The 25,000-nt window shown below is 48.1% G+C and overlaps 1 protein-coding gene across 1 annotated transcript in view; it reads left to right on the plus strand.

Moving 5' to 3' along the window:
- The window catches only part of zeb2b (zinc finger E-box binding homeobox 2b), a 47,754-nt gene that overhangs the window by 19,498 nt on the left and 3,256 nt on the right, over window positions 1-25,000 (plus strand). Inside the window, 9 exon segments of the mRNA XM_077015706.1 lie at window positions 7,881-8,147; window positions 12,857-12,925; window positions 14,764-14,786; window positions 14,789-14,875; window positions 14,878-14,956; window positions 15,904-16,118; window positions 20,017-20,125; window positions 20,384-22,380; window positions 24,991-25,000. The exon segment at window positions 24,991-25,000 is cut by the window's right edge and continues 171 nt beyond it. Coding sequence (XP_076871821.1) covers window positions 7,881-8,147; window positions 12,857-12,925; window positions 14,764-14,786; window positions 14,789-14,875; window positions 14,878-14,956; window positions 15,904-16,118; window positions 20,017-20,125; window positions 20,384-22,380; window positions 24,991-25,000 — 2,856 coding nt within the window.

Genomic DNA, 25,000 nt, shown 5'->3' on the forward strand with positions numbered 1-25,000 from the left:
TTTTATTAAAATGGGGCACAGGGGTCTCCTGACAACAAAAACATTGCTTATTTCTGCATGGAATGTCCTCTCTGCCCTGCTCTAAAAAAGCACATTCGTTTTAGTGACAGGACAAGCCGTTGTATAAAACTCCGTTCCACATTCAGTCCCTGCCAAGTATTAAACAGGTTAGCCTATTAGTCATGTGGATGCGACATACATTATTGCATTTATCATGGCAGTTTTTGCCTGCTCAGGGTAGGTTTGCAGACGAGCTAAGTGGTGATTAGAAGTGTGTCGGGTTGAGGTGCGTTATCCCCGGCGCGGTGTGCAGCTTACAGCCGCTGGTGTTGCGTGTAAGAGCCCCCGGCCCGGCCATTAAATGCTAGTGAACCGTTGTTTTGTGATTCCCGCCCTGCAGGTGTGGACGTCTGTAGTGGGAGAGTTTTGAATAAGCAGGTGTGGCATCTGGACCAGTAGATCTGGGCGGTGTCAGCGTGTGTGACGTGGAGGGGCAGATCTGAGCTGGGTCCAGTTTTATGAAATGGCTCGATAATGCCTGACTGGAACTATCAGCTTGACTACCAGCCTACCACAACCCACATCAAAACCTGCAGCAGCCCACAATGCACCTGTGTAACTGTCCTGTTACCTCTCTCTCTGTGTGTGTGTGTGTGTGTGTGTCTGTGTGTCTGTGTGTCTGTGTGTCTGTGTCTGCTAGGGGTGGGGGGCATAAGAAATATAGATATGGTGTCTAAGCTTAAGTGTAAAACAGTATTGTAAGGATGGTGGGTATATGGGAGAGATATGTACCAATGGCACTGGGCCATATGTTATATGTTATCTCTTAGAGAGAGAGAGAGAGAGAGAGAGGATGAGAGAGAAAGAAGAGAGAGAGATAGCAGTGATAAACTCATACACATAACTGGTGTATTATAGTACATAGTAAGCTATCAGCTTAGTAATACTGTATGAACAGGCCCCATGGGAAATATGATTACTACATATGTACATATTAAAATCTGAATGAAACCATTAAATGATCTTTTAAAGAAGTTTTTTTTTTCATTTATGGAGCCCTATTTTACTCCTTTCCTTCGCTTCTCCTGGGCTCACTCTCTTTCAGCTTTTTTTCAGTTTGACTCTCAATTTTCATTTTACTTTTTGTTAATATACATATTTTTTATTTTAATTATGCAATAAAAAAAACACAGTGTGTTTATAAGTGTTCCGTGCCATTAACTCGGCATTGCAGCGTCGGTAGCATAAATGCCGTATCAAGCCGATAGCAGCTGAGCACGTTTTTTTGCGCCGTAAATATTTGATGGGCGACCCGATTCAGTGGCGTCGAGCACCATTTGAAAGTCCCTTTCATGCACAACATCGCCAGATCCGCGCGCCTCGCTCACGCGCTCCACAATGCCCACAGATTTAGGTGGGAAGACATCAACAAGGCAGATAAAGCGAAACACCAGGGACCAGGTGTCTTCACACTCATCCCCTCAATTCACTGCCTGCATCTTTTCTATTTATACACATTTATGGAATAAACAAGGCTATGAGGAAGGGGGGGGGGTGGTGTTGGGGGGGGGGGTAAATAAATAAATAAATGTGAAGTATCAGGAGCTTTCGATTCATTCAACAGTGAAACGGCAGAGGCTTGAAAGACCTTTTCAGATGAGAGAAAATAAGGAATGTTTGTGCCTTTGTGCGATGAAAGTAGTGGTTTGCCTGACGATTCAGGCAGAGAGATTTTTTTTTCTTCTTTAAATCCCGCTAAAGGTTTTGTGTGTATTTGGTTAGTTACAGCAATTATGGCCAGTAAGTGACAGCCAAGAGCACGAGGACGAGAGATGCGCGCGCACTGCTTCCCCACCTAAGACTCCTCTGTCGAACATCTGCTGAGAGATTTGCATATTAATTAACCCATATTAAACTCTAATTATTCTGGGAAAATTATCAAATAAATTAAATTTTCTAATTTAAACCTTTCCTTTGCTTGACGGATGTCAGAGCGGGAGGAAACCCGGAAGACGCCCGGTTCACCTGGGCAAACCGTTTCACGCGCTTTATTATTATTATTTGTTTTTTTTTTTTGTCCCCCAGTGTGTCGTTTCTGTTCTTCTCTGTATTCCATTTCTCATCTCGTTTTGTGTGAGCCGGTCCTAGGAGCAGTCTGAACGTTTGTGTCTTACACTCCCCCACCCTTACACCCCCCCCCCCCCCACACACACCCTTACTACACACCCCCCCCCTCCCCTTTTGGCTCGTGTTTTGGAGAGGCGGGGTTGGCGGGGGTGGGGTGCAGGGGGGTGGCGTGTGTGTGTGTGTGTGTGTGTGGGTACAGATGGTGAGCTGGGACGGGCTCAGCTGAGGCGGTGGGCCATGGAGCAGTTCAGCAGAACTTCCAGGCCTCTTGCTTCTTCCAGCCTGTTGCTCGGGCGTCAGCAAATAAACGACTCTTTAATTCAATTAGAGTCCGGCTACTGTGGCCGGCTGCCTCCTGGTAGAAGTGATTGAACATAACAACCCCCTTCGTGACGCGCCCCCCACAGCCACTCGCCCCCACAAACACTCCCCAGTTTGGTTTTCACTTCACTGGGTTTTGTGCTGTCCACTGGACTCTCTCTCTCTCTCTCTCTCTCTCTCTCTTTAGGTCTTTTGTTCCCCCCCTGGCCCACTGTCCTCCCCCTCTCTTTTTCCTCCCCCCTCTTTATTGGAGTTGGATTATTCTCCTGTATTTCTCCTGTTTTTTATTCCCACTGTATATTAATGTGACAGTAACATTTTAAACAGGTGTGAAGTGTGTCACATTTGTTAGTTTAAAAAATGAAAAAGGCAGGAAAGAGATATAAATATCTATTTTCTTTGATTAAAATTATTAAGGATTACTAAGGAAATACATTTATTTTGATTTACGGCAGAAATGTTGTGAAATTAAATCACACACACACACACACACCACATACACACTCAAAACACACGCACACACACACTTAAAACACAAACACACACACACACACACCACACACACACACACACACACACACACACACACACACACACACACACACACACACACACACACACCCCTGGGCCATTCAGGTGATGTGTTTTGTGAGGCAGACAGGAGAGGGCAGACTGGATCTCCAATAAGGTTAGCATCTTCACCGATTAGCTCTGCTACTGCGTAGGCCCATGGCAGAGTCTCCCACGGGCACATAGCACATATGAACACCTCCATCCCCTCTACGCTCAGAGGGAGTCCACAACGAGTTCTCCCCACAACGAGAGGTCTTCCTCAGGCCTGACCATGAACCTTCTGCCCCTGCCCCTGGAGGTCTGGGCGAGAAGGAGCAATGCCCTGGAGTAGGGTGGTGGATAAAGACAGCATGACATGGCGATGCTTGGAAATCAGTGTATGCTTGACGACGGTGTTTTGCACAGGGACATTAGTAATGCTTTCTGGAGCCAGTATTGCATCTGAGTTGATTAAGTGGTCTGGGTTGGCAGTGCTACGGTTTACAGATGAATCGTCGGCGGGTGCATCCATATAACTCAACTACTTGAAGAATCTCTTCAAAATGGACTCACATCCGTCAATTTTTTGACGGTTTTGTCCTTTGTTCTAGTTAACTTTATAGGGGGATGCAGGTACAAATACAAAACTGGCTGGAAAGGAATATGTTTTATTAGCATTTCCTTTGACTATTATAAATCTTGAATTGCTTTACTTGGCTTAATAATGTGCTGTTACCTCAGTTTTTTCTCATCATTTTTTTATGGTTTGTGTTCACAAGTGTCCACTGAGGCGGACCGAGTCTCCGTGGACTCCCGGAGGTGCGGTTTGAATAAACAGGTGAAATATTCTCCCAGATCCAAGTGGCTGCATCTTAAAAAGGCTCTTAATGCTAAGAGCCAGAGAGGATGTGAGAGCGGACAGTCTCGTTCTAGCGAGGGCCAAGGGCTCCAGTGATAGTCACTCACCCCCCTGCCCCCACCACCCCTACCAAACCCCCACCACCCCCCACCAAAGCCCCAAGATGTTAGGATTGCCTCCAGATCTTCGCTACTGAAGACAGTGTCGCCATAGAAACATGAAATAGTTTTCTCTTGCTGTTTTTATATACTTCTTTTCAAAATGAATAACTAATATATATATTATATATATATATATATATATATATATATATATATATATATATATATATATATATAGTATATAATATATATTAGTTAGTTTTTTTTAAACGTGTTTTTTTACTGTTGTTCCACCCACTCTGTATCGTCGCCTTGCATTCCGCTAAACCAGCAGCGCTAGCTGCTCCTGAAGGGCTAGTCATCATAATCAATACCACATACACAATACATGTCATTAGCGTCTGCCCTGTGTACTGTCTAACTGACAGGCCAATATGAACACTGTGAATAGGTTACGACGGCGAACGCTAAGCCTAGCATTAACTGAGACTGGGGCAATTAAGGGTGTCATTTTAATTATCTGTAGCATTCGAGTGAGAGATGTTCCCTTTTATTTACTTGAGATCAAAAGCAGGAGAGAGAAGCGGCCGTGAGACGTAACAGGTAGCATCAGACGTAGAATGGCAGGCGTAATTGCCTTTGTTGCAGCTGACACTCGGACGAGGCGCAGCCAAATACAACGTGTCATCCGAGGAGACTTAGCCGAGAAGTAAACATTATCATTTCTTTGTCTCTCAGTGCCGGCAACACAAAAGATTGATTAGCAGAGAGGTGAGGAACAGAAATAATGGCTGTGGGTGACATTAGCAGGTTGGAATTATTGTGTTGAAAGTACAATAGCAGCCAAGGAATGGCTGTCTGTCAGAGATGCCATTTAAACAATACACACACTCTCAAGTTTTTTTTTTTTCGTGTGTGTGTGTGTGTTGTGTTTTTTTGGCTGTGTGTCTGAATTAACAAAGTTCCACCCTCCCCCGCTGTTATTACCCCCTCTTTTTCAAACCGTCTACAGTAAGTACCAAGTAGTTGGCAAGATTTTAACTTTAGCTCAATATGACACTCTGTCTGTCTGTCTGTCTGTCTGCCTGTCTGCCCCCACCCACCCTCTCTCTCTCTCTCTCTCTCTCTCATCACTGTATATTGGAACCTTACACTGAAGGGAAAACAGAAACATTTAACATTTGCCTTCTATCAAGTTCTGAGGTACCAAACGTCCTGGACAAACACAGTCCCTCTGTCTGTCTGTCTCTCTGTCTGTCTGTCTCTCTGTCTCTCTGTCTGTCTGTCTGCCCTGCACAGATCCACTGAGAAGGATTTTTTTATCAGCGCTTGAAACTAAGATTGCCAATAACCAGCAATTATTAAGTGAGAGTCGTAGCCCCTTATATAACTGAAAGTGCTGTTGTTTCACAGGCAGCCTATTAAAAGAGCCTCAAATGTGAAATACAGACCTGGGAAGTTCAGTAGCACCTAAACCTGGTGTGCCATTTGGAGAGCTTGTCTGACTCCTACACCTCACAGCAACTTATTTCTGTAGTCCTCCTCCCTCACGGGGCTTAAATCACATTCTTCTGTTGGTTAATGGTAGATTGTAACTGAAACTGTGTGTGGTGTGTGTGTGTGTGTGTGGTGTGTGTGTGTGTGTGTGTGTGTGTTGTGTGTGTTTGGCTGATGGATGGATGTGTTCTCCTTTGACCCTGTGTTGAGATCTTCCCTCATTACTCCAACTTAGATTGCTTAGATATTCTCCCTGCAGTTGCTTCGTATTAATCTTCTCTTTTTCTCTCTTCTTCCCTTTCTTCTCCCGACCCCCACCTTCAAAACCGTGTGTGTGTGTGTGTGTGTGTGTGTGTGTGTGTGTGTGTGTGTGCGCGCACGCGGACGGGGGTGCTGCAGAAAGCTTTTTAAACCTGTCCAGCCTTAGATAATTTCATTCAGCCATGTCGGGGCTGGCCGCTCTTTCAGGCCTGTGGATCTCTGCTTGACGGGGCTGTACCCAGGGCCCCCTGCTCCTTTGTGTGCGCTCCGCCCGCTCCGCCCGCACAAAGCACGGCCCAGTCCAGCCTGTCCGGCTCCACGCAAAGAAATAGTTCAACCCTTTCTGCTCCAGGGGGAGGTTGAGGGTGGGTCTGGTGGTCGGAGGGCAGCAGAGGGCTCGAGCGTAGGGGGTGAGGGGTAATAGAACCACATTATCAATTGTGGCAAAGGTATATCTGGACCACACATCAAGTTCGAATGTCTCACTTTTCTTTCTCCTGTTCCATTCTTCCTTTCTTTTCATCCCCTCTTTTGTCTTCTTTCTTTCGTTCTTTCTCTCTCTCTCTCTTTTTTTTTCCTCCTCCTCTCTATCACAGAGGGCATTACCCAGTCTGAACTTGTCTAAACCCTTGTGGTCACACCTCTTGAAAAGGTTTTGTTTCCACTGTCATTCTGTATTCAGCCCAGGTCAGCGGACGAGTCTGGCCCCGGCCCACGGCGCCGTTTTCATTTTAATTTGCACCTGTTGTGCAGTTGTTCAGTGGCAAGTGCAGACCGGTGGATTAGCCAAAGATCATGTTATGAACAGATATGCGCGGTGTAATCTTCTCTGTCCACAGGGGAATGGTGTGAGACGTGGGGCTTTCGGGGGCCTCCTGTTCTCTCTTTCCCTTTTTCATTTTCTTTTTCTTTTTTTTTTTTTTTTTTGCCTTTTACATCTGTGAGAGTTTTGTTCAGGGGGGCCGAGACGCGCATGTGTTACACGGACGAAAAGTCAAGGCTGTAGGAAAGTCGGCGGGTAATTATTTCCACCGTGCGAGCCGAGTCACCGTTCCTTTACCGCACGATTCCCAAAACTGATCAAGGAAATGCAGGGCTCAGGACCGACCTGAAAACTCTTTCACTCTTTCACTCTTTCATTCTTTTTCACTACTCTGCCACTTTTTCTTCTCTTTTGTGGGTTCCCATGATGTCATAGCTCCATGCTTGAGTGTGTTCCAAAGGCCAGCCATGCCCGCAGGAGTGTGAGTGTGTTTGCGTGTGTGTGTGTGAGAGAGAGAGAGAATGTGTGTGTGTGTGTGTGTGTGTGTGTGTGTGTCAGCTAATGGCCAATATCCTTTATTCCTTGGACTATTCCTCCTGACTTTGTCTTCTTTTTTGAGTGTTTGTGCTTTGTAGAGGGCACGGTCGAGGAAGCCAGCATCAGTGCTTTAGCTTGGGCTCAGTGTGAGTACGTGTAAGACCTTTTTCACTCCGGGTCTCTGAGAACAGAGAGCCAAGCTGCACAGAGCAGGACAGGTGTCACTCATTCTGACAGGCCTTCCTGAAAGACTGGATTCTTAAAGATATTTTAAAAGATTAGCCATTGTAAAGAAGCCCATGGTAAAAGATGATAAAATGGTAAAAAAAAAATCAAACACCTCCACCTGAGCAGAATTTTGCACTTTATACTGCATGACTAAACGCATCCCGAATTATCCAGTAATTCAACAAATTCATCAGTGTTTCAACAACAGTAGCAACTGAATGTTTGCCAGAATAAGAGGTGTAGGGGGGATGAATGAGTGTGTGATGAAGAAGGAGGAGGATTCAGGGACGTGTGTGTGTGTGTGTGTGTGTGAGAGTGATTTTGATGCCCTAAAAGGTGCTGCTCTCTGGATTTTCTAGATATATTGGCATGCCTTTTCACAGCAGGTGGCTAGCTGATCATGACGGCACACACACATGCACACACGCACGCACATACACATACGTGCACAAGCATTTGTGCACACACACACACACACACACACTCACACACACACTCACATCGTCATGTCTAAAGCTTTGTGGGATAATTGTGAGGGATTGTAATAATAACCTGGAGTTCCCATTGACTTCCATTGTGATAAAATGTTATTTTTCTTTTGTGTGTGTGTGTGTGTGTGTGTGTGTGTGCACTTCAGTGCTGAGCTACGAGAATGTGGTGGAAACCGGATCAGAGACCGAAGAAGACGACAAGCTGATGGTGTCGGAAGAGGACGGCCTGCTGAACGGGGGCGGGAGTCCGGCCAGCCTAGCCAATCACGAGCCGGCAGCACCGCCATCCCCAAGGCTGGGCCACGTGTTGATGACGAAGGCTGAGGATGAGGACGAGGAGATGAGGGACAGTGGCGTGGAGCACGTTTGGCACGAGAGTGACATGCTGAGGGCCTCCGTGGATGATACTGGTGAGTGGGACAGCCTCTCGCTCCATCAGTGGCCCCTCAGTTTTAAATGAAGTCAGACTAGAGCTCCTCCTCCACCTCATGTGACTCCTCCCCTTCCCTCTTGACCTCTCTTTTCCTCTCAGACCCTCTCCATCTCTCCTCTACACTTCCCTCTCAGACGTTTTTCTTCACTCCACTCCTCCTTCCTTCCTCCACCCCTCTCCACCTCTCTTCTCCTCTCTCCTCCCATCTCATTTGTAATGAACCAGCACTGATGTGCAGAGTTGACAGGAAGAGGACATGACAGGTGTTAGCATCCTTGTGACGCACACCACACACACACACACACACACACACACACACCCCTCATTTACAGGCTGTCTGGAGCCATGTGACTGACATGCAAACACACACAAACTCCCACTTTTAAAATCAAGATAAGATAAGCAGCATCTCAAAATAACTTTTTGATAGAATCTCGAAAACACACGTATGTTGGACTTTCCAAAAAAAATAAAAATAAATCCCATCTAAAATAAATTTGGATTTTAAAAGCATGCAAAACTATTCCAGTCCTTTGATCTCAGTAATGTGGTCTTGGAACATGGAACAGACTCCGAGCTTCATGAGCTCATTTGAGTAGTTCCACGTCCCGAGAGCAGAATCCGAAAAAAAGAACCATTTCCCCTAATTCGGATCTCTCTGCTAGAGCACGCGGTGACAAGGGCGCCCACGAGCAATGCCTGTTCCTTTTTTATTTCTTCCCTCTTTTTTTTCGCCATACAGTCAGGAGCTCCCCCCTCTCTCTAATACACCTAAAGGAAGCGCTAGCTCGCCCTTATTAATTAGCCCCAGAACGAAGCGTTTCCTTTTCAAACACGCGATCGGTTTCAGCGAAGGCGGGAAATTCTCCTCCGTTTACTGACACTCTCATTTGTAATTAGCGCTGTATTAGAACAGGAGAGAGGACCCGGCAAACTTTGTTACTTTACCGTACATTTTATCCTGCAAGCGTCATTGGAGAGCGAGCGGTAGTCGTGGATGCTTCAGAGATAAATACTTTTAATTAGGGGGAGAGGGTAATCATTAAAGGAAGCTGTGCTGCTGCAAAAGTCATTAACAATCTTAAATGAAATTTTTATTTTTATGATAGCCATTTACATGTATAATAAGAGTCAATGATTCTTGGAAGCATGTGACAGAAAGCGAGTGTGGTAAGGGCCAATGTAAGACAGCCCATTTAGATGAGGCAGGGTTGGCTATTCATTTCTGTTAATGAACTAGCAGGGCACCAGGCTCGGAGAGAGGGAGCGTTCAGGAGTCTAAAAAATTTAATACGCTCAAAATAATATGGCCATTTACTGAGAGGAGCTCGCCTTACTGGCATTATTAACATTATTAACTCTGAGTTCCCTTCAGGAGATGAACAGAGAGCATTATTTACAGTACTTCAGTCTTCTCCCCAAACTCCTTCCTCTTCTTTGGGCGAGGGTTTCCACGATTGTAATATCAGTTTTTTATAAGCACAGAAAGATGAATCTAGAAAGAAAAACAAGTCACTTTCATACAGTATTGCTGTATATTGGTTAATTTGATAAAAGCCCTCGGAGCCGTAGTGTCTGTGACGCGGCCGTGTGGCAAGTTGAAGATGTGTGTGAGTGTGTGTGAGTGTGTCTCGTGATAAGACCTCAGCTCTGTATCTGAATGGCTGGGCTGAAGTTACATTAGCTCTGGGTGAAGGAGCGTCTCTCTCTCTCTCTCGTCTCTCTCTCAAACTCATGGACACTCAGTTTTTTTTACTCTTTCGGTGCCTAAGTGTCTGCACTGGTACCATCAGCACGTAGCTCTGATAAGGCCTTCTCTCTCTCTCTCTCTCTCTCTCTCTCTCTCTCTCTCTCTCTCTCTTTCTCTCTCTCCCTCTCTCTCTCTCTCTCTCTCTTTCTCTCTCCCTCTCTCTCTCTCTCTCTCTCTCTCTCTCTCTCTCTCTCGTGGTAGAGGCCAGGTTTGGAGCCGATGTTCCTCGCTGTCTCCTCCACTCCAGTGTAATCAGCGCCGCCCGCCCCGCCCGCACCCACCCGCCCCCCACCCGCTGTCCTTGACATTCTTCCATCCCACAATGCACTTCACACGGTGTGCTGGAAACCATGACATCATTATCACTGACAGACATTTTAAATAAATCACCTGCGTTCTCCCCTGCCCTCGCCTTCCCCCTGCTTCTCTCTCCACCTCCTGCTTTCCTTTCGACCCAGTCCAGGGGTTTGCAGGAGAATAACAAAGAACGGACAAACCGTTGTGTTTTTTACGGAGCAGGGATCCAGCGCTAGCCTGCCATAAAGAAGGGGAAATGTTTTGAAAATAAACAGTCCTTGTGGTGTTAGGTAGGGAGTGTTTGGGGAGTGAGGTATGGCGGCGGACACCCCCAGGGTCAGGGTGAAGAAACCAGAGGTTGGCCTGCTATGGGTCTGCACCATCCCTCCCGCCTGACCTGCTCTACTGGGCCTGATTTATCCCACCCAGACCCAGGAGCCAGACATGTAGGTCTCTCTCACACTGACAACCATAAACCCTCTCTGCCCAGATAAACATTTGACTGCCTGCCTGCCTGCCTGTTTGTGTGTGTGTGTGTGTGTGTGTGGTGTGTGTGTGTGTGTGTGTGTGTGTGTGTGTGTGTGTAAAAAGAATGTAATATAGAACTTGTCCACCTCCTACTGGACAACTCCAAACCCTCTTACCACATAGACAGGCAAAAAATAAGTAAATAAACAAACAAATCTCAGTTTCGTTGGCAAAGTGACTGTGTGTAGCTGCGTGGTACCAGAAGGGCCATGTGTGATCTGGGGTGGAGTAGAGGGCTGATCAGAGAAGCTGTATCTGATGCTTCTGCCTTCAGCTGGCCAAAGGGTGTTAGAGGGTGGAGCTGGTGAAGGGGGCGGGGCTGCTGAAGGAGCTGCCTGAAGGGGGCGGGGGCTTTCTCAACAATGCTGCTACAGGAGCCCACTCCCCCTGTTGGTGATGTCATCACTGCCAGACACAAGCACCCCCCCCCCCCCCCAGATGAGAACAGAGGAGCATCTCTCTCTGCTCTCATTCTTTCTGTGTGTGTGTGTGTGTGTGTGTGTGTGTGTGTGTCAGGGGAAACTTCAGGAGAGTCAGGGTGTTTGTTCTCTGAAGCGAATGGTTGTTCTGTTTTATCTGTTGTTGCAGAAACAGAGTCTGTTCGTGCATGGAGTCGCTCTCGTCTTTCTCTCTCTCTTTCTCTCTCTTTCTATCTCTCTTTCTCTCTCTCTACACCCCTTCTCTCTCCGTCTCCTTCCCTGTGTCTCATTCTGTCTCATTCTCTCGGTCTCTTAATAACTACCCTGTTTCTAAGGAACTAGGAAAACAACAGTCTCTTTTTTAGGTCTTCTTTGCCTTTTTAGCGTGAAAATTGTTTTTTTTTCCTCTCATGAATTAAAGTTAGCCAGCGCCCAAATTGATTTTATTTCTTAGGAAAACAATCAGACTTGAACAATTGCTGCCAATCACAACTTCAAAAGAACCCCCCCCACTCCCCCTCCTCCCCAAGTTAATTTTTTTACCCTTAAGTTAATTTTTTTTTCAGTGCATTTCATTTATTGCATTTATTTGTTTCAGTGGTGTTTGTTCTGTCTCCACGTTCTGAGGCCTGTGTTCTTTGAAAGGAAGCGTGTTGGCCCTGGGTTGTGGCACTCTGCAACCCGTGCACTGGTGCGTCTGCGTGGTGATCTCTACATGCCCTGGTCAGGATTTGGAGAATCTCCATGGCAACCTTCATGCTCAGGACGTCTGTTAGGAGTCACATGACAGGCGTCAGGAGGTGCAGGCACAATGTTCATATCTACTCCAGCCTCCATCCTCTCAGAAATACCTTGACTTAATTTCTAAAGCCAGTGCAGAAGGACTCAGGACCACTTTGATCGTGTCCGAGCCTCTGACAGCCTCCCGTAACGCTGCCCCTAAAACACCCACTAACCCCCAAGTGTGTGAAGTTGGGTCTGCGTGTTCTTTATGGGAAGGTTTATGCACGCTGGGCTTTTATTTACGCGTGTCCTACCTGAGGTTTGGACTCCACAACACTGCATGCATTAAAGAGATTGGTGAGGCCTGGTGTAATGAGTTAGAATTCTCCACATAGCGCCCCCCACAATCCCCCTCTCTCTCTGCCTCCCTCCCTCCCTCTCTCTCTCTCTCTCTCTCTCTCTCTCTCTCTCTTTCTCCCTTTCTCCTTTTGCTCTCTTTCTCTCCACCTCTCTCTCTCTCTCTTGCTCCTTTGTTGTTCCTCTGCTTGCTCAGGTGGACAGGGCTTTCTTGAATTAATCTTCCTGTTTGGCGAGTGGAGCTTCCCTGGTCTGGCACTGGCCTTTATTTTCTCTCTCTCTCTCTCTCTCTCTCTCTCTCTCTCTCTCTCCTCTCTCTCTCTCCTCTCTCTCTCTCTCTCTTACGCTGCTTGCTGTCTTTGCATAAGGTAAATAAGGCCCTGTCTGTTCCTGATGATAGCATTCATTAAGATCCCAAACAAAGCGAGAACGCAGTGGTGCACAGCCAGCGCTTCCGTTCCGCTCTCCTTTAGAGCTGCTGCATTGTAACGGCGAGCTCGTGTGGTCGGTCTTACTCACCTCCCTCTCCTTCTCTTTCTCTCTCCTTCTATTTCTCCTCTCCCTCCCTTTCTCTCTCCTTCTCTTTCTCTCTCCCTCCCTTTCTCTCTGCAGATGAACTGAAAGATGACTTTGACAGCATGGGGCCAGATGCCACGCTGCACCCAGCTGGGAATGGCACAGGTGAGTTGCTTGTAATCGTCCGTGTTCTGTTTCTGCCCCACTGCACCCACATCCTGTCTGCCATTTGTCATTAAGTGCAATCTGCATGTGAACCTTACCCAGAATCCTCTGCTGCGTTACCTTTACCTCTAACGCATTACCCGAGGCGGCCCTCCTCCTGCGGGTGCTGGCACGCTGTCCCAAAGGCAGAACCCTCTCACATCTCGGCGCTGAACAGAACAGCTGAACAGAAATGGAGGCTTAATAAAAGTTTGCATTTATGATGTTAGACGTCTGGAAAGGGGGGTGGCCACACTGCGTTTTCGGAAACCCTCTGGTGCGTCCTGTAGCGAACAGCACTCTGACTTCCCTGCTACTCCAGTGGCATTTCATCCTGGTGTCATCCATTATGTGTTCTTATGAGAGAGAAATTGAGAGGGTGAGACGGAACAGGAGGGAAAGAGAGAGAGAGAGAGAGGGAAGAGAGAGAAGAGAGATAGAGGGTAGGGAGAAGAAGAAGAGCACCAGGTTGGTAGTTCACCACAAACCCAGCGCAGTAACTTTCCCCCAATCTCATTTCAGTCCAAAAATCTAATTTTGTGGGTAAACTCAATTTGTTTAGATTATGTACTCTACAAAGCTGGCATCAAAGAGGAGCTAAAGCCCTTTATTTGCTCCGCCGGGCTCACCTCCTCCGAGCCTCCGCCGTGGCGAGCCCTGGGATCGCACGAGGGGGCCGTGCTAGGTGCCTGCGCGTTTCTTTCACTTCCACTTTAATTACTCCGCACGCGCCGACCCGCTAACGAAGGCGGCGGGTTTACACACCCCAGTTCCCCGGCTTCTGAAGGGGCGTACGAAAAGGTCCACTGGCACTTTGACATTTTCGAGACATTTTTGACACCGACACAGTCCAGTACCTTGACCTTTTCACAAATTAGACCATAAAAATGTTTACTGTCTGACAAATCTCCGTACACAGTTTACCTTTACTTGTGCATGCCTAATTGAAAGGTGGCTAATAAAACCCGTCTCTGAGCATTCTGCCACCTTTTCCACAGTATTTGGCTTAATTGACAGATGAGATGGGAGAGGAGACATAGACACTAATCTCTATATAAATATAATGATTATATCAGTTGGCTGAAGGAATCCTGACAAAGAAGACAGAATTTGAAAGCTACAGAATTTGTGAGGTTTATTTTTTATTTTTTGGACTAAAGTGAGACGATTTTATATTTCAATATCTATTTACTTTTGGCCATTTTTATTAATTATTTTAAGCAGATCCCAGAATTCACGACGTCCCTCCACCGTGACTGCAAAAAGTAATCACTGATGAAATATTGCCTCCCCCACGTCTCGATATCGCAACTTCCTGTAATTTGAAATGTAATTATCAGAAGCCGTCTCGTTAGCAGTTTGATTAGAGGAATCAGAAGTAATGCAGCCTTGTGGCCAGCATCGTTTCCTGCCTGCGTCTCCCTCCTTACATGGCGCCTAATACATTTAAAGGCAGAGAAAAAAGGTTTATCGTTAAAAGCTTTTTCCACAATTCAAATAGCATTCCTGCTAGATTAAGCCATATTTCTTATTTTAGTGGCCATTAGGTGACAAGATAAGGCATAATTTAGACGTATCCCTCCATGACTACTACCTTAATGTTTTTTTCAGCTGTTTTTATCACATCTGCGACACCATGTTTCCGGTGCCTTCCGCAAGCTCCACATTTCTCACATGGCAAAGAATCCAATTTTTTTTGTTTTTACACAGCCTTACTCAAGTTCTCTCCCTCCCTCCCTCTCCCTCCCTCCCTCTCTCTCCCTCCCTCTCTCTCCCTCCATCTCTCCCTCCCTCTGCAGTGAAGAGTATGGACTGCATGTCCTGAGTTTGAGGAGTTTTTTTGCCAAGAGGAAGCTCCCGGACGTGGAGGCTCACGTTGTCAGCATCGCAGACTACCTGCAGCGGGGCGACACACCGCCATCATCTACCCCGAAGCCCCGGAGGAGATCGCCCGGCTGGGCACGCCAGAGGCCCCTGGACATGAGGAGAACGGTAAGGGAACCCCTCAACCCCCAGAACCCCCCCCCCCCCCCCCCCCCATCCCCCACACACACACACACACACACACACACACCGCACCCACCCCTTGATCCGCCCTCTCGGCAGTGATGTGGCACAGCTGCTGCCTGCCCTGCCCCATGCCGGGGTATTTACCGGGGGGCGGGGGGGTTGGGGGGGGGTGCAGCTGTCCAGGCGGTGAAACCTGATCCAGCACCTCCTTCTCCTTGGGGAGGGCAGGGAGAATCACACGAGCTTTACCGCGCATATCTCCCCCATGAGGACAGCGGGATAAATTAGTGGAAAAGACCAAGCAGGGCCAGGTGGGCAGACAGGGCTCCCCCCCAAGATATGTGCCATGTCTGTCACTATAAAACTGGGGGATTCTTTGTTTTAGAAAGAATAACCAAGAACGATCTACAATAATATACTCTAACACTCATATACTGTAGCATAGTAACATATAATCAATAAGTTGATTATATTGAATTGATACTGGTATAAAATTAAGAAATGCTAATTGCAGTGTAGCTGCAAATCTGATTTAAGTCTAGATAATGTCAAACCTTGTTTAAAAAAGAAATGCATCTAAACCTTTTAGTGTTAATGTGATCTTCCCTTTTATTATTGCGAGCCTATGTGCCATGCTCAGCAAACTGCACGCATTCAAGTGTGTGTATTTAATGCGTAAGAGCTTGTGGGTGTGTGCTTGTGTGAGAGAGAGAGCGAGTGTGTGTGTGTGTAGGGGTATTAGTGCCAGGCCTGACGATGGCACTCAGTACAGCAGATTGTAGAGATACCTCCCATACCAGTCCGGGCGTAGCGCCCATGAGCTGCCATTGATTTCCTGACCTTCTGGCCCACGCCCCCCCCCCTCCCTAATGCCCCCCCCCCCAATGCCCCGCCCCCCCTCCCTTCCTTCACCACCCTCTCTGATACAGACCTGCCACCTGGAACTCCAGATGCCTTTGCCCAACTGTTGACCTGCCCCTACTGCGACCGGGGCTACAAGCGCTTGACTTCCCTGAAGGAACACATCAAGTACCGCCATGAGAAGAACGAGGAGAACTTCTCCTGCCCCCTGTGCAACTACACGTTTGCCTACCGCACTCAGCTGGAGAGACATATGGCCACGCACAAGCCAGGACGAGATCAGGTGAGTGTCAGATGTCCTATCTCCCCCCCTCTGTGTGTCTCTCTCTCTCTCTCTCTCTCTCTCTCTCTCTCTCTCTCTCTCTCTCTCTCTCTCTCTCTCAGCTGCCAGTGCCCTTCTTCTGTCTTCTACACTCCCTCTTTCCCTGTCAGACTAACCCTTCTTTCTTTCTTTCTTTCTTTCTTTCTTTTCTTTCTTTCTTTCTTTCTTACGCTCACCCACTCCTGCTCTCTCTCCTTCTGTCATATACACGCTCTCTAACTTTATACATTATTTCTAATGTGCTATATTCCCAGAGAGAAAAGAGATCATTTTGATTGGCAATCATTATTAATTTTTCATGGCATTTTGAAGATACAGATCTTTTACTGGTAATAGCCTTAATAGAGGCCTAAATGGTTTTTTGATGGCCTCCTGATATGATTCTGGAGTCTTATGTTCACGATCGAATGATTGTTTTAATTTCCAATTTAGAAATTTCATCTGCTCTTTAAATTTACTCTGATTTTTTTTTATGTTCTTTAAAAATCAGCACATAAGCAAATTACATATCGCAATTTATACTTTCGCTAATATAAACATAAGACATAGACATTCCAAACATCCTTCAGTTGTTTTTATGTTATTACCTCTGGGACAATTTATACACAATTTACATATACCATTTACATACATCATATGAGACACAGTGGCTCCTGTAAGAAATCACACTGTCTTTCACATGTGTATGTTAAGTATTTAAAAGAGTTATTTTTGGGGGGGACATTCGTCTTTAATCTCTAAACCTGCCGTGTGTAAACGTGCGAGAAACGTTGGACCACGTGAGCTGCTGTTCTGGTCTTGGACGCGTGGCGTGATGGAGAACCACGGGAAGAACGTCAAACCCCGCCTGGCGTTCCTGCCGTAGCCTGGCGATGCCTGGCGTTCCTGCCGTAGCCTGGCGTTCCTGCCGTAGCCTGGCATTCCTGCCGTAGCCTGGCGTAGCCTGGCGATGCCTGGTGTTCCTGCCATAGCCTGGTGTTCCTGCCATAGCCTGGCGTTCCTGCCATAGCCTGGCGTTACTGGCGTTCCTGCCGTAGCCTGGCGTTCCTGCCATAGCCTGGCGTTACTGGCGTTCCTGCCGTAGCCTGGCGTTCCTGCCAGTCTTCGTTGTATGCTCGTAGAAAATATCATTGGTCTATTTTAGTTTATAAGTCTATTTTAGGTCTACTCCCATCCTACCTTCTGACCTATATCAGTCAAAGGAGTATTGATTCTTACAATCTACGCTCCCAGAATCTTTTTTTATTGTCTGTTCCTAAAGTTAGAACTGAACTGGGAAAAAAGGCATTTAGGTTTGCAGCTCCATTTACTTGGAATGAGCTACAAAAAGACTTGAAACTTAAAGATCTGGTTTCTTTGGGCTCTTTTAAGAGGATGTTGAGCAACTTGGAGGTGGATGCTTCTAGTTGCAAATGTTTTGACTGATTAATTGATTTGACTTATTGTCTTGATTCTATGTTCTGATGTATTGAAAACTTGTTATTGTCTTTATGTATGATTGTTTTTATTGTAAATTGTGAATGTACTGCTGCCTGTCTTGGCCAGGACACTCTTGAAAAAGAGATTTTTAATCTCAATGAGGTTTTTCTGGTTAAATAAAGGTTTAAAAAAAAAAAAAAAAAAAAAAAAAAAATACCCTGGCGTTCCTGCCATAGCCTGGCGTTCCTGCCATAGCCTGGCGTTACTGGCGTTCCTGCCGTAGCCTGGCGTTCCTGCCATAGCCTGGCGTTCCTGCCGTAGCCTGGCGTTACTGGCGTTCCTGCCGTAGCCTGGCGTAGCCTGGCGTTCCTGCCGTAGCCTGGCGTTCCTGCCATAGCCTGGTGTTCCTGCCGTAGCCTGGCGTTCCTGCCGTAGCCTGGCGTTCAGGCCCTTTATGTGCTCCGGCTGTGGCGGAGTGATTTAATCCGACGTGCGGTGCCAGGCTGCTCACCTGCCTGTGCCTGCCTGCTCTGAACAGGAGCAGATGGCCCATTCTACCCGTGTACCCGGCTAATCCACAAATTACTTCCTATTTGTTGGTTTTTGTGTGTGTACTTCCTTCATCTAGAAAGTCTTTCCTGTCGAATGGTCCCCTGGTCCCACTTCATTTTTTGCCATTATGCTCAAATCTGATGGTGTCGAAAAGCAGTATGTGTTTGTCCAAATGGACAGGCCTTATGTCTGGGGAGCGGGACATGAGACAACAGCGAGACACGAGACTGCAGCGAGACACGAGACGACAGCGTTTTAGTGCACTAGGCTGCCTTCATGTTTAGTCATTTCTTGGCCAAATGCCTCAAACCCCCCCATAACCCCCCCCCAACACCATCACCATCAGTAATTTCTATATTAATCACAAATACACATTTCATGACTAAGTTCAGATAAAGTCTAACAGTTTACTGTTGTCCCCCATGAATCAGTCACTGTTGAAGCATTAGCAAGGTTTTCCCCAGTTTTTCCAACTTACCGTAAAAAATTCTAAACATTTTGTCCATGTGGGTGGAGGGGGGGGGGGGGGGGGGGGGGGGGCTACTCACTGTGAGCCAATCCTATGTTAAATACCCAATCAGGCCCCCACCCACAACATGGCTGTCTCTCTCTCTCACACACACAAACACACACACACACACACACACACACACACACACACACACACACACACACACACACACGGGGCTGGTACCCCTTGTCCTCGTCCCCATCCCCCATTCTCCTGCTGCCATTCACAATTAGCGCTGAAGAACGATTGTGTTACGTTAATGGTGGCACAGTTGCATCCTACCTCCACCCTCACCGGGGCGATGGAGGTGGGGGATGGGAAAAGGGGGGGGGGGGGACACAAAGCAGCTGTTGCTGTTTGTTTATGCAACTCAGCAACATACGAGCAGGAGGTGGGGGTGCCTCCCTGGCGTGGGGACGCTTGATCTCGGAAGGTTGCTGCTGTTTGAACAATCCTCCCTGTGTCCTGCCTTACGCCATCTGTCTGCGCCGGAATGCGGGCCCAGCTCACGCACCCTGCCAGTTGCCGGAGTGGCTCCTGGGCGGGGCCCTCCACCAGCGCCCCGGGCCCTTTGTGTCCTCCGGGCCGTTTAACATACTCAACTCCCACTCCGAATTAACTGTGCAGGCCTGGCGTGGACCGGCCACTCGGTGCTTACGCGCCTCATTGTCGTTGTTGTTGTTATCGCTATTATATGTTGATTATATTGATTTTTTTTTCCTCCCTTTTTTTTTTCTTCTCTGCTTTGAATTGCAAATGCGTGGAGCCGCACCAACGCTGTTTGATCTTTGAACACGAACATGAAGGTTCAGCCTACATACTGCACTCACGAGTTATTAAAGAGCTGTTTGAAGGCTTAAAACCGCCTGGAAACGCACTTCCAATTATCAAATTGTAACATTTACCCGAACCCACCTTTTCTGGTATAATTAACTTTATTCTCAGGTATGCTAAGGGAGGGCTTTGTTAAATATGCAGGATCTCATCCGAGCGATTATCCTAAATTAATAAAAGTGGATCAGATTGCCTTCTCTAATGAGGGGGGGGGGAAGCCCCTTTAAAACAGGACCCTTTTATTTACTTCACGGTACAGCCAGATTCTAAAGGCACGCTTCACTGGCACACCAGCCAGGAAATTAAAAGGTATACGGTCCTCTGTTATCACAACCGTGGCCACGCTTGCCCTGGCTTGGCGGCGACACGGCGTGGAAGGCGGGGCCAGGCAGGCGAGGTGGGGCGGGGCGGGGCCGGCCGGGGTCGGCCGGGGTCGGCGGGAGCCATTTGGCTCGTCGCGCCCGCCACCGATTGGGATTACGCAGCGAAGTCTTCTCCCGTTCTGTTTGTGAGGAGCTCATGTAAATATCTTCTCTCCTACAGCACCAACTGCTGAACCAGGGCGCTGGCAACCGCAAGTTCAAATGCACAGAATGTGGCAAGGCCTTCAAATACAAGCACCATCTGAAGGAGCACCTGCGGATCCACAGTGGTGGGTAGCAGCTCGCCCCGCCCACTCTATGAATATTCATCGGGTTTACCCCATATTACTCAACAGAGAGCAGTTCAACCAGACTGCCTGGTGCTTAACTTCGTTCATCTTTACATACATTTCTCGTCTCTCAGTATTGAATACTGTTCTAGATAGAATGCATCTGTCATATCATTTTGTTTATTAAGAAATAGAGCCACAAATGAACAGGGCATGATTTGACCTTCATCTCTCTCTCTCTCTCTCTCTCTCTCTCAGGAGAAAAGCCGTACGAATGCCCCAACTGTAAGAAGCGGTTCTCCCACTCCGGCTCCTACAGCTCTCACATCAGCAGTAAGAAGTGCATCGGCCTGATCACAGTCAACGGCCGCATGCGGAGCAGCGTGAAGTCCGGCTCCTCCCCGACGTCGGCGTCCTCGTCCCCGACCAACGCCGCCATCACCCAGCTGAGGCACAAGCTGGAGAACGGCAAGCCCCTCGGCCCTCACGAGCAGCCCAACCACCTCAGCATCAAATCCGAACCACTGGACTTCAACGACTACAAGCTGATGATGGCATCGCATGGCTACGGCACGCCGGGCCCCTTCCTGAACGGCGGCATGGGTGGGGGCAGTCCTTTGGGCATTCCCAACCCTCAGAGTCCCCTGCAGCATTTAGGTATAGGCATGGAGGGCCAGACGCTGGGGTACCCGTCCCTGGGGAACAACCTTAGCGAGGTGCAGAAGGTTCTCCAGATCGTGGACAACACGGTGTGCCGGCAGAAGATGGACTGCAAGCCAGAGGAGCTCTCCAAGCTGAAGGCGTACATGAAGGAGCTGGGCTCTCAGATCGAGGAGAAGAAACAGGGGCTGGGATCCCCCGGTGGGCCCCAGACTGGTCTTCCTGTCGTCAATCACAATGGCGCCACCAAGAGCATCATTGACTACACGCTAGAGAAGGTCAACGAAGCCAAAGCTTGCCTCCAAAGCTTGAACACGGACTCGAAGAGACAAATTAGCAATATCAAGAAGGAAAGGTTGAACCACACAATAGATTTAGGTACGGAGGAAAAAATGCATGAGAACACCATAATGTTTACACCCTTTTCTTGCCAATATTGTAAAGAAACCTTCCCGGGCCCAATACCCTTACATCAGCACGAGAGATACCTGTGTAAGATGAACGAGGAGATCAAGGCGGTGCTGCAGCCCCATGACAACATCATGCCCAGTAAGCAGGGGATGTTCACTGAGAAGCTCGCCCATCCGCTCTCCGCCATCATCTCCGAGAAGGGCCTCACCAGCTCCATCAACCCCTACAAGGACCACATGTCAGTGCTCAAAGCATACTTTGCCATGAATATGGAGCCCAACTCGGAGGAACTACTGAAAATTTCCATAGCTGTCGGCCTTCCTCAGGAATTTGTGAAAGAGTGGTTTGAGCAGAGAAAGGTGTATCAGTACGCCAATTCCAGGACCCCTCCATTAGACCGGAACGGTATGGAGCTGGGACTTCCTGCAGCTCACCACATGCCTATGAAAGACTCTGTGAATGCTCGGTCTCCTCTGTCATTGGTCAAACCTTTGGACCGCCTGACGTCGCCCTCCATCGCCGAGCTCCACAACAGCATCAACAACTGTGACGCTCCGCTCAGGCTCTCGAAAACGCCTCAGTTCCCCGGGCCCAAGCAGCTGGGCGAGAAGCTGGACCACTCCAGGAGCAACACACCATCTCCGCTCAACCTGTCCTCGGCCTCCTCCAAGAACTCGCACAGCAGCTCCTACACACCCAACAGCTTCACGTCCGAGGACCTCCAGGCCGAGCCGCTGGACCTCTCCCTGCCCAAGCTCCTGAAGGAACCCAAGCACATGCTCTCCATCAGGAGCCGGCCCAAGCCCAACGGCGCCCCCTTGGACCGCAACCCCCTCGCCTCGCCCCGCGAGCACCTGGAAGAGCCCCTCAACCTAGCCTACCTGTCCAAGAAGGAGTTCGGCAGCCCCAACGGAAACGGCAACCTGGACAAGAGCACCAGCCCCATGTTCGGCATCAACCCCTTCGCCGCCAAGCCCTTGTACACCTCCCTGCCCCCTCAGAGCGCTTTCCCGCCAGCCCCCTTCATGCCCCCGGTGCAGGCCAGCCTCCCGGGGCTGCGGCCCTACCCCACGCTCGACCAGATGGGCTTCCTGCCCCACATGGCCTACACGTACGCCACGGGAGCGGCGAGCTTTGCCGAGCTACAGCAGCGGAGGAAGTACCAGCGCAAGCCAGGGTTCCAGGTAAACGCTCGCGCCCGCCAGCACTTTATAAACACCAGGGGCGTGGGGTTCGATTCATGGGGTTCTGCTCACGCCACCCAGCCTACCACCACCTTATACGAGTAGTGTAACACACACACACACACACACACACAAACACACACTATGCCTATGTTCAACAGTCTGTTTCTTCTTCTTTTTACCTGCAAGTTTGTTGTCTTGGTCCTATGCTCGACAGTTACGTGTCTGTAGTGCGCTCTGGCTCTCTCTGCTGCTAATTAAAAGGTACTCACTGCAAGGGAGGAGAGCTCACCTGCTGCCGCCGTCAGCACTGGAAGAGACCATGGAGAGAGAGAGTGAGAGAGAGAGAGAGAGCAAAGACAGCTGTGTAGTGGCCCGTAGCTCTGCTCACTCCTCAGCTCCTGTAGCACGCGTCATTAGCATTAGCGCCGAATGGCTGTTTTAGCGCTGGTGACGAGGGAGGGCTGCACTGCCAGACTCCACTGAGTGGATGAGGGCAGGAAGCGTCACCGTGACAGATGCTCCAAGCACTCCTCACCGTGTCGAGCTGCATCTGTGCCCGTGTGTGTGTGTGTGTGTGTGTGTGTGTGTGTGTGTGTATGTGTGCACCTATCCTAAGCATGCGGTAGGCACCGAGAGACAAAGTCAACGACTTACACTGAACTCCCGAGCCTCACTAGGAACATCCTCGATTCAGGACAGCTCCCTTTTCCCCTCTATCTCTCTACCTCACGCTTTCTACCACTTACTTTCTACTTCTCTACCTCTAACACTCCCTCTCTACCTCTACACCTCCCTCTCTACCTCTACCATTCCTTCTCTACCTCTACCCCTCCCTCTCTACCTCTACCACTCCCTCTCTACCTCTACACCTCCCTCTCTACCTCTACCCCTCCCTCTCTACCTCTACCACTCCCTCTCTACCTCTACACCTCCCTCTCTACCTCTACCACTCCTTCTCTACCTCTACCACTCCCTCTCTACCTCTACACCTCCCTCTCTACCTCTACCACTCCCTCTCTACCTCTACCCCTCCCTCTCTACCTCTACCACTCCCTCTCTACCTCTACACCTCCCTCTCTACCTCTACCACTCCCTCTCTACCTCTACCCCTCCCTCTCTACCTCTACCACTCCCTCTCTACCTCTACACCTCCCTCTCTACCTCTACCACTCCCTCTCTACCTCTACACCTCCCTCTCTACCTCTAACCCTCCCTCTCTACCTCTACCACTCCCTCTCTACCTCTACACCTCCCTCTCTACCTCTACCACTCCTTCTCTACCTCTAACCCTCCCTCTCTACCTCTACCACTCCCTCTCTACCTCTCTCTGCTTCTCCCTATAGAACTCATCCTCTCTACCTCTATCACTCTACCTCCCTCTTTCTGCACCACTCTCTCTACCTCCCTCTCTACATCTATCACTCTACCTCTCTCTCTACCTCTCTCTACCTTCATCTCACAACCTCTCTTTCTGTACCTCTCTATCTACCTCTATCACTCTGCATTTCTATTCCTCTCTCTACCTCTCCCTCTCTACCTCTCTCTCTCTATCTCTCTAGCTCTCTTTTTCGCTCTACCTTTCTCTCTCTCTCTCTCCCTCTGCTGCACTCTTGCTTTTCTTTTGTATCTGTAAAGAGAGGAAAACCAAACTGAGTCTGAACATGTGGATTAATAATGCACCAGCGTCGTGTTCATTACAGCGTAGTGCTGAAGGCTGTTTAACATAGACGGAACCATTCTGATAAAAAAGTATTAATAATGTTTCCTATTCTAAGTTATTAAATTAGATTTTAAAAATACAGCTACGGGCATTTAGCTCAAATTGATTGCGGAATGATAGCACTGCACTCTTAAGGAGCCGTGGCGGTTCTGTCTGCAGGATCATTGTCAGACCGGAGCAAGTAGTTCTAATGAGGGCAGCAGCACTACGCAATTTTGGTCATTTAGTGCACCTCTTGATTTAATCATTACTGCTTGGAAATTAGAAGACTGTGACAATATGCCCTGCCCAGGCTTTCTCTTATTATTATGACCCTCTAATGCAATAATATTTTTTCCCCATTAATTTAAGTTTAAGCCTATCGGGGGGTAATCTTCTCAGTAAAGGAGGAACAGATAAATATGGCATTAACACTCTTTCATGTATAAAATTAAACCAAATTTGAATGCAAATATATGGAGAAAGGTAATATTAAGCACATTCGCAGGGAGAGAGCTCATTTGTAATATCCTGCCTTTTTATAAATTTTCAAGTCACAAACATTTTAATATTTAATTTATAAGATGAGCCTCGGTGCGATTGAGGCGGCGTAACAAATCCATTACCTGCATCCAGAAAATCTGCAGTTTAATGAAAAATATCCTGCAAGAAAAATAATAACATTTAGCAGCATATGTTTACTCGTTTATATTTGACATTTCCTGTGAAACATTTATTACCAAGTTTCAATAAGTCCTCTCCATACAGCAGCCTGACACGTACTGAATAAGTATAATGGATATAATCCTCTTCACCGAGCCATAATTAAAACGTTCTAAAGTACGCTTCTCCTTCCTTCTCTCTCTCTCTCTCTCTCTCTCTCTCTCTCTCTCTCTCTCTCTTCCAAGGGGGAGCTGC

The sequence above is a fragment of the Brachyhypopomus gauderio genome, chromosome 8 (assembly GCF_052324685.1).
Source record: "Brachyhypopomus gauderio isolate BG-103 chromosome 8, BGAUD_0.2, whole genome shotgun sequence".
In the NCBI taxonomy this organism is placed as follows: Eukaryota; Metazoa; Chordata; class Actinopteri; order Gymnotiformes; family Hypopomidae; genus Brachyhypopomus; species Brachyhypopomus gauderio.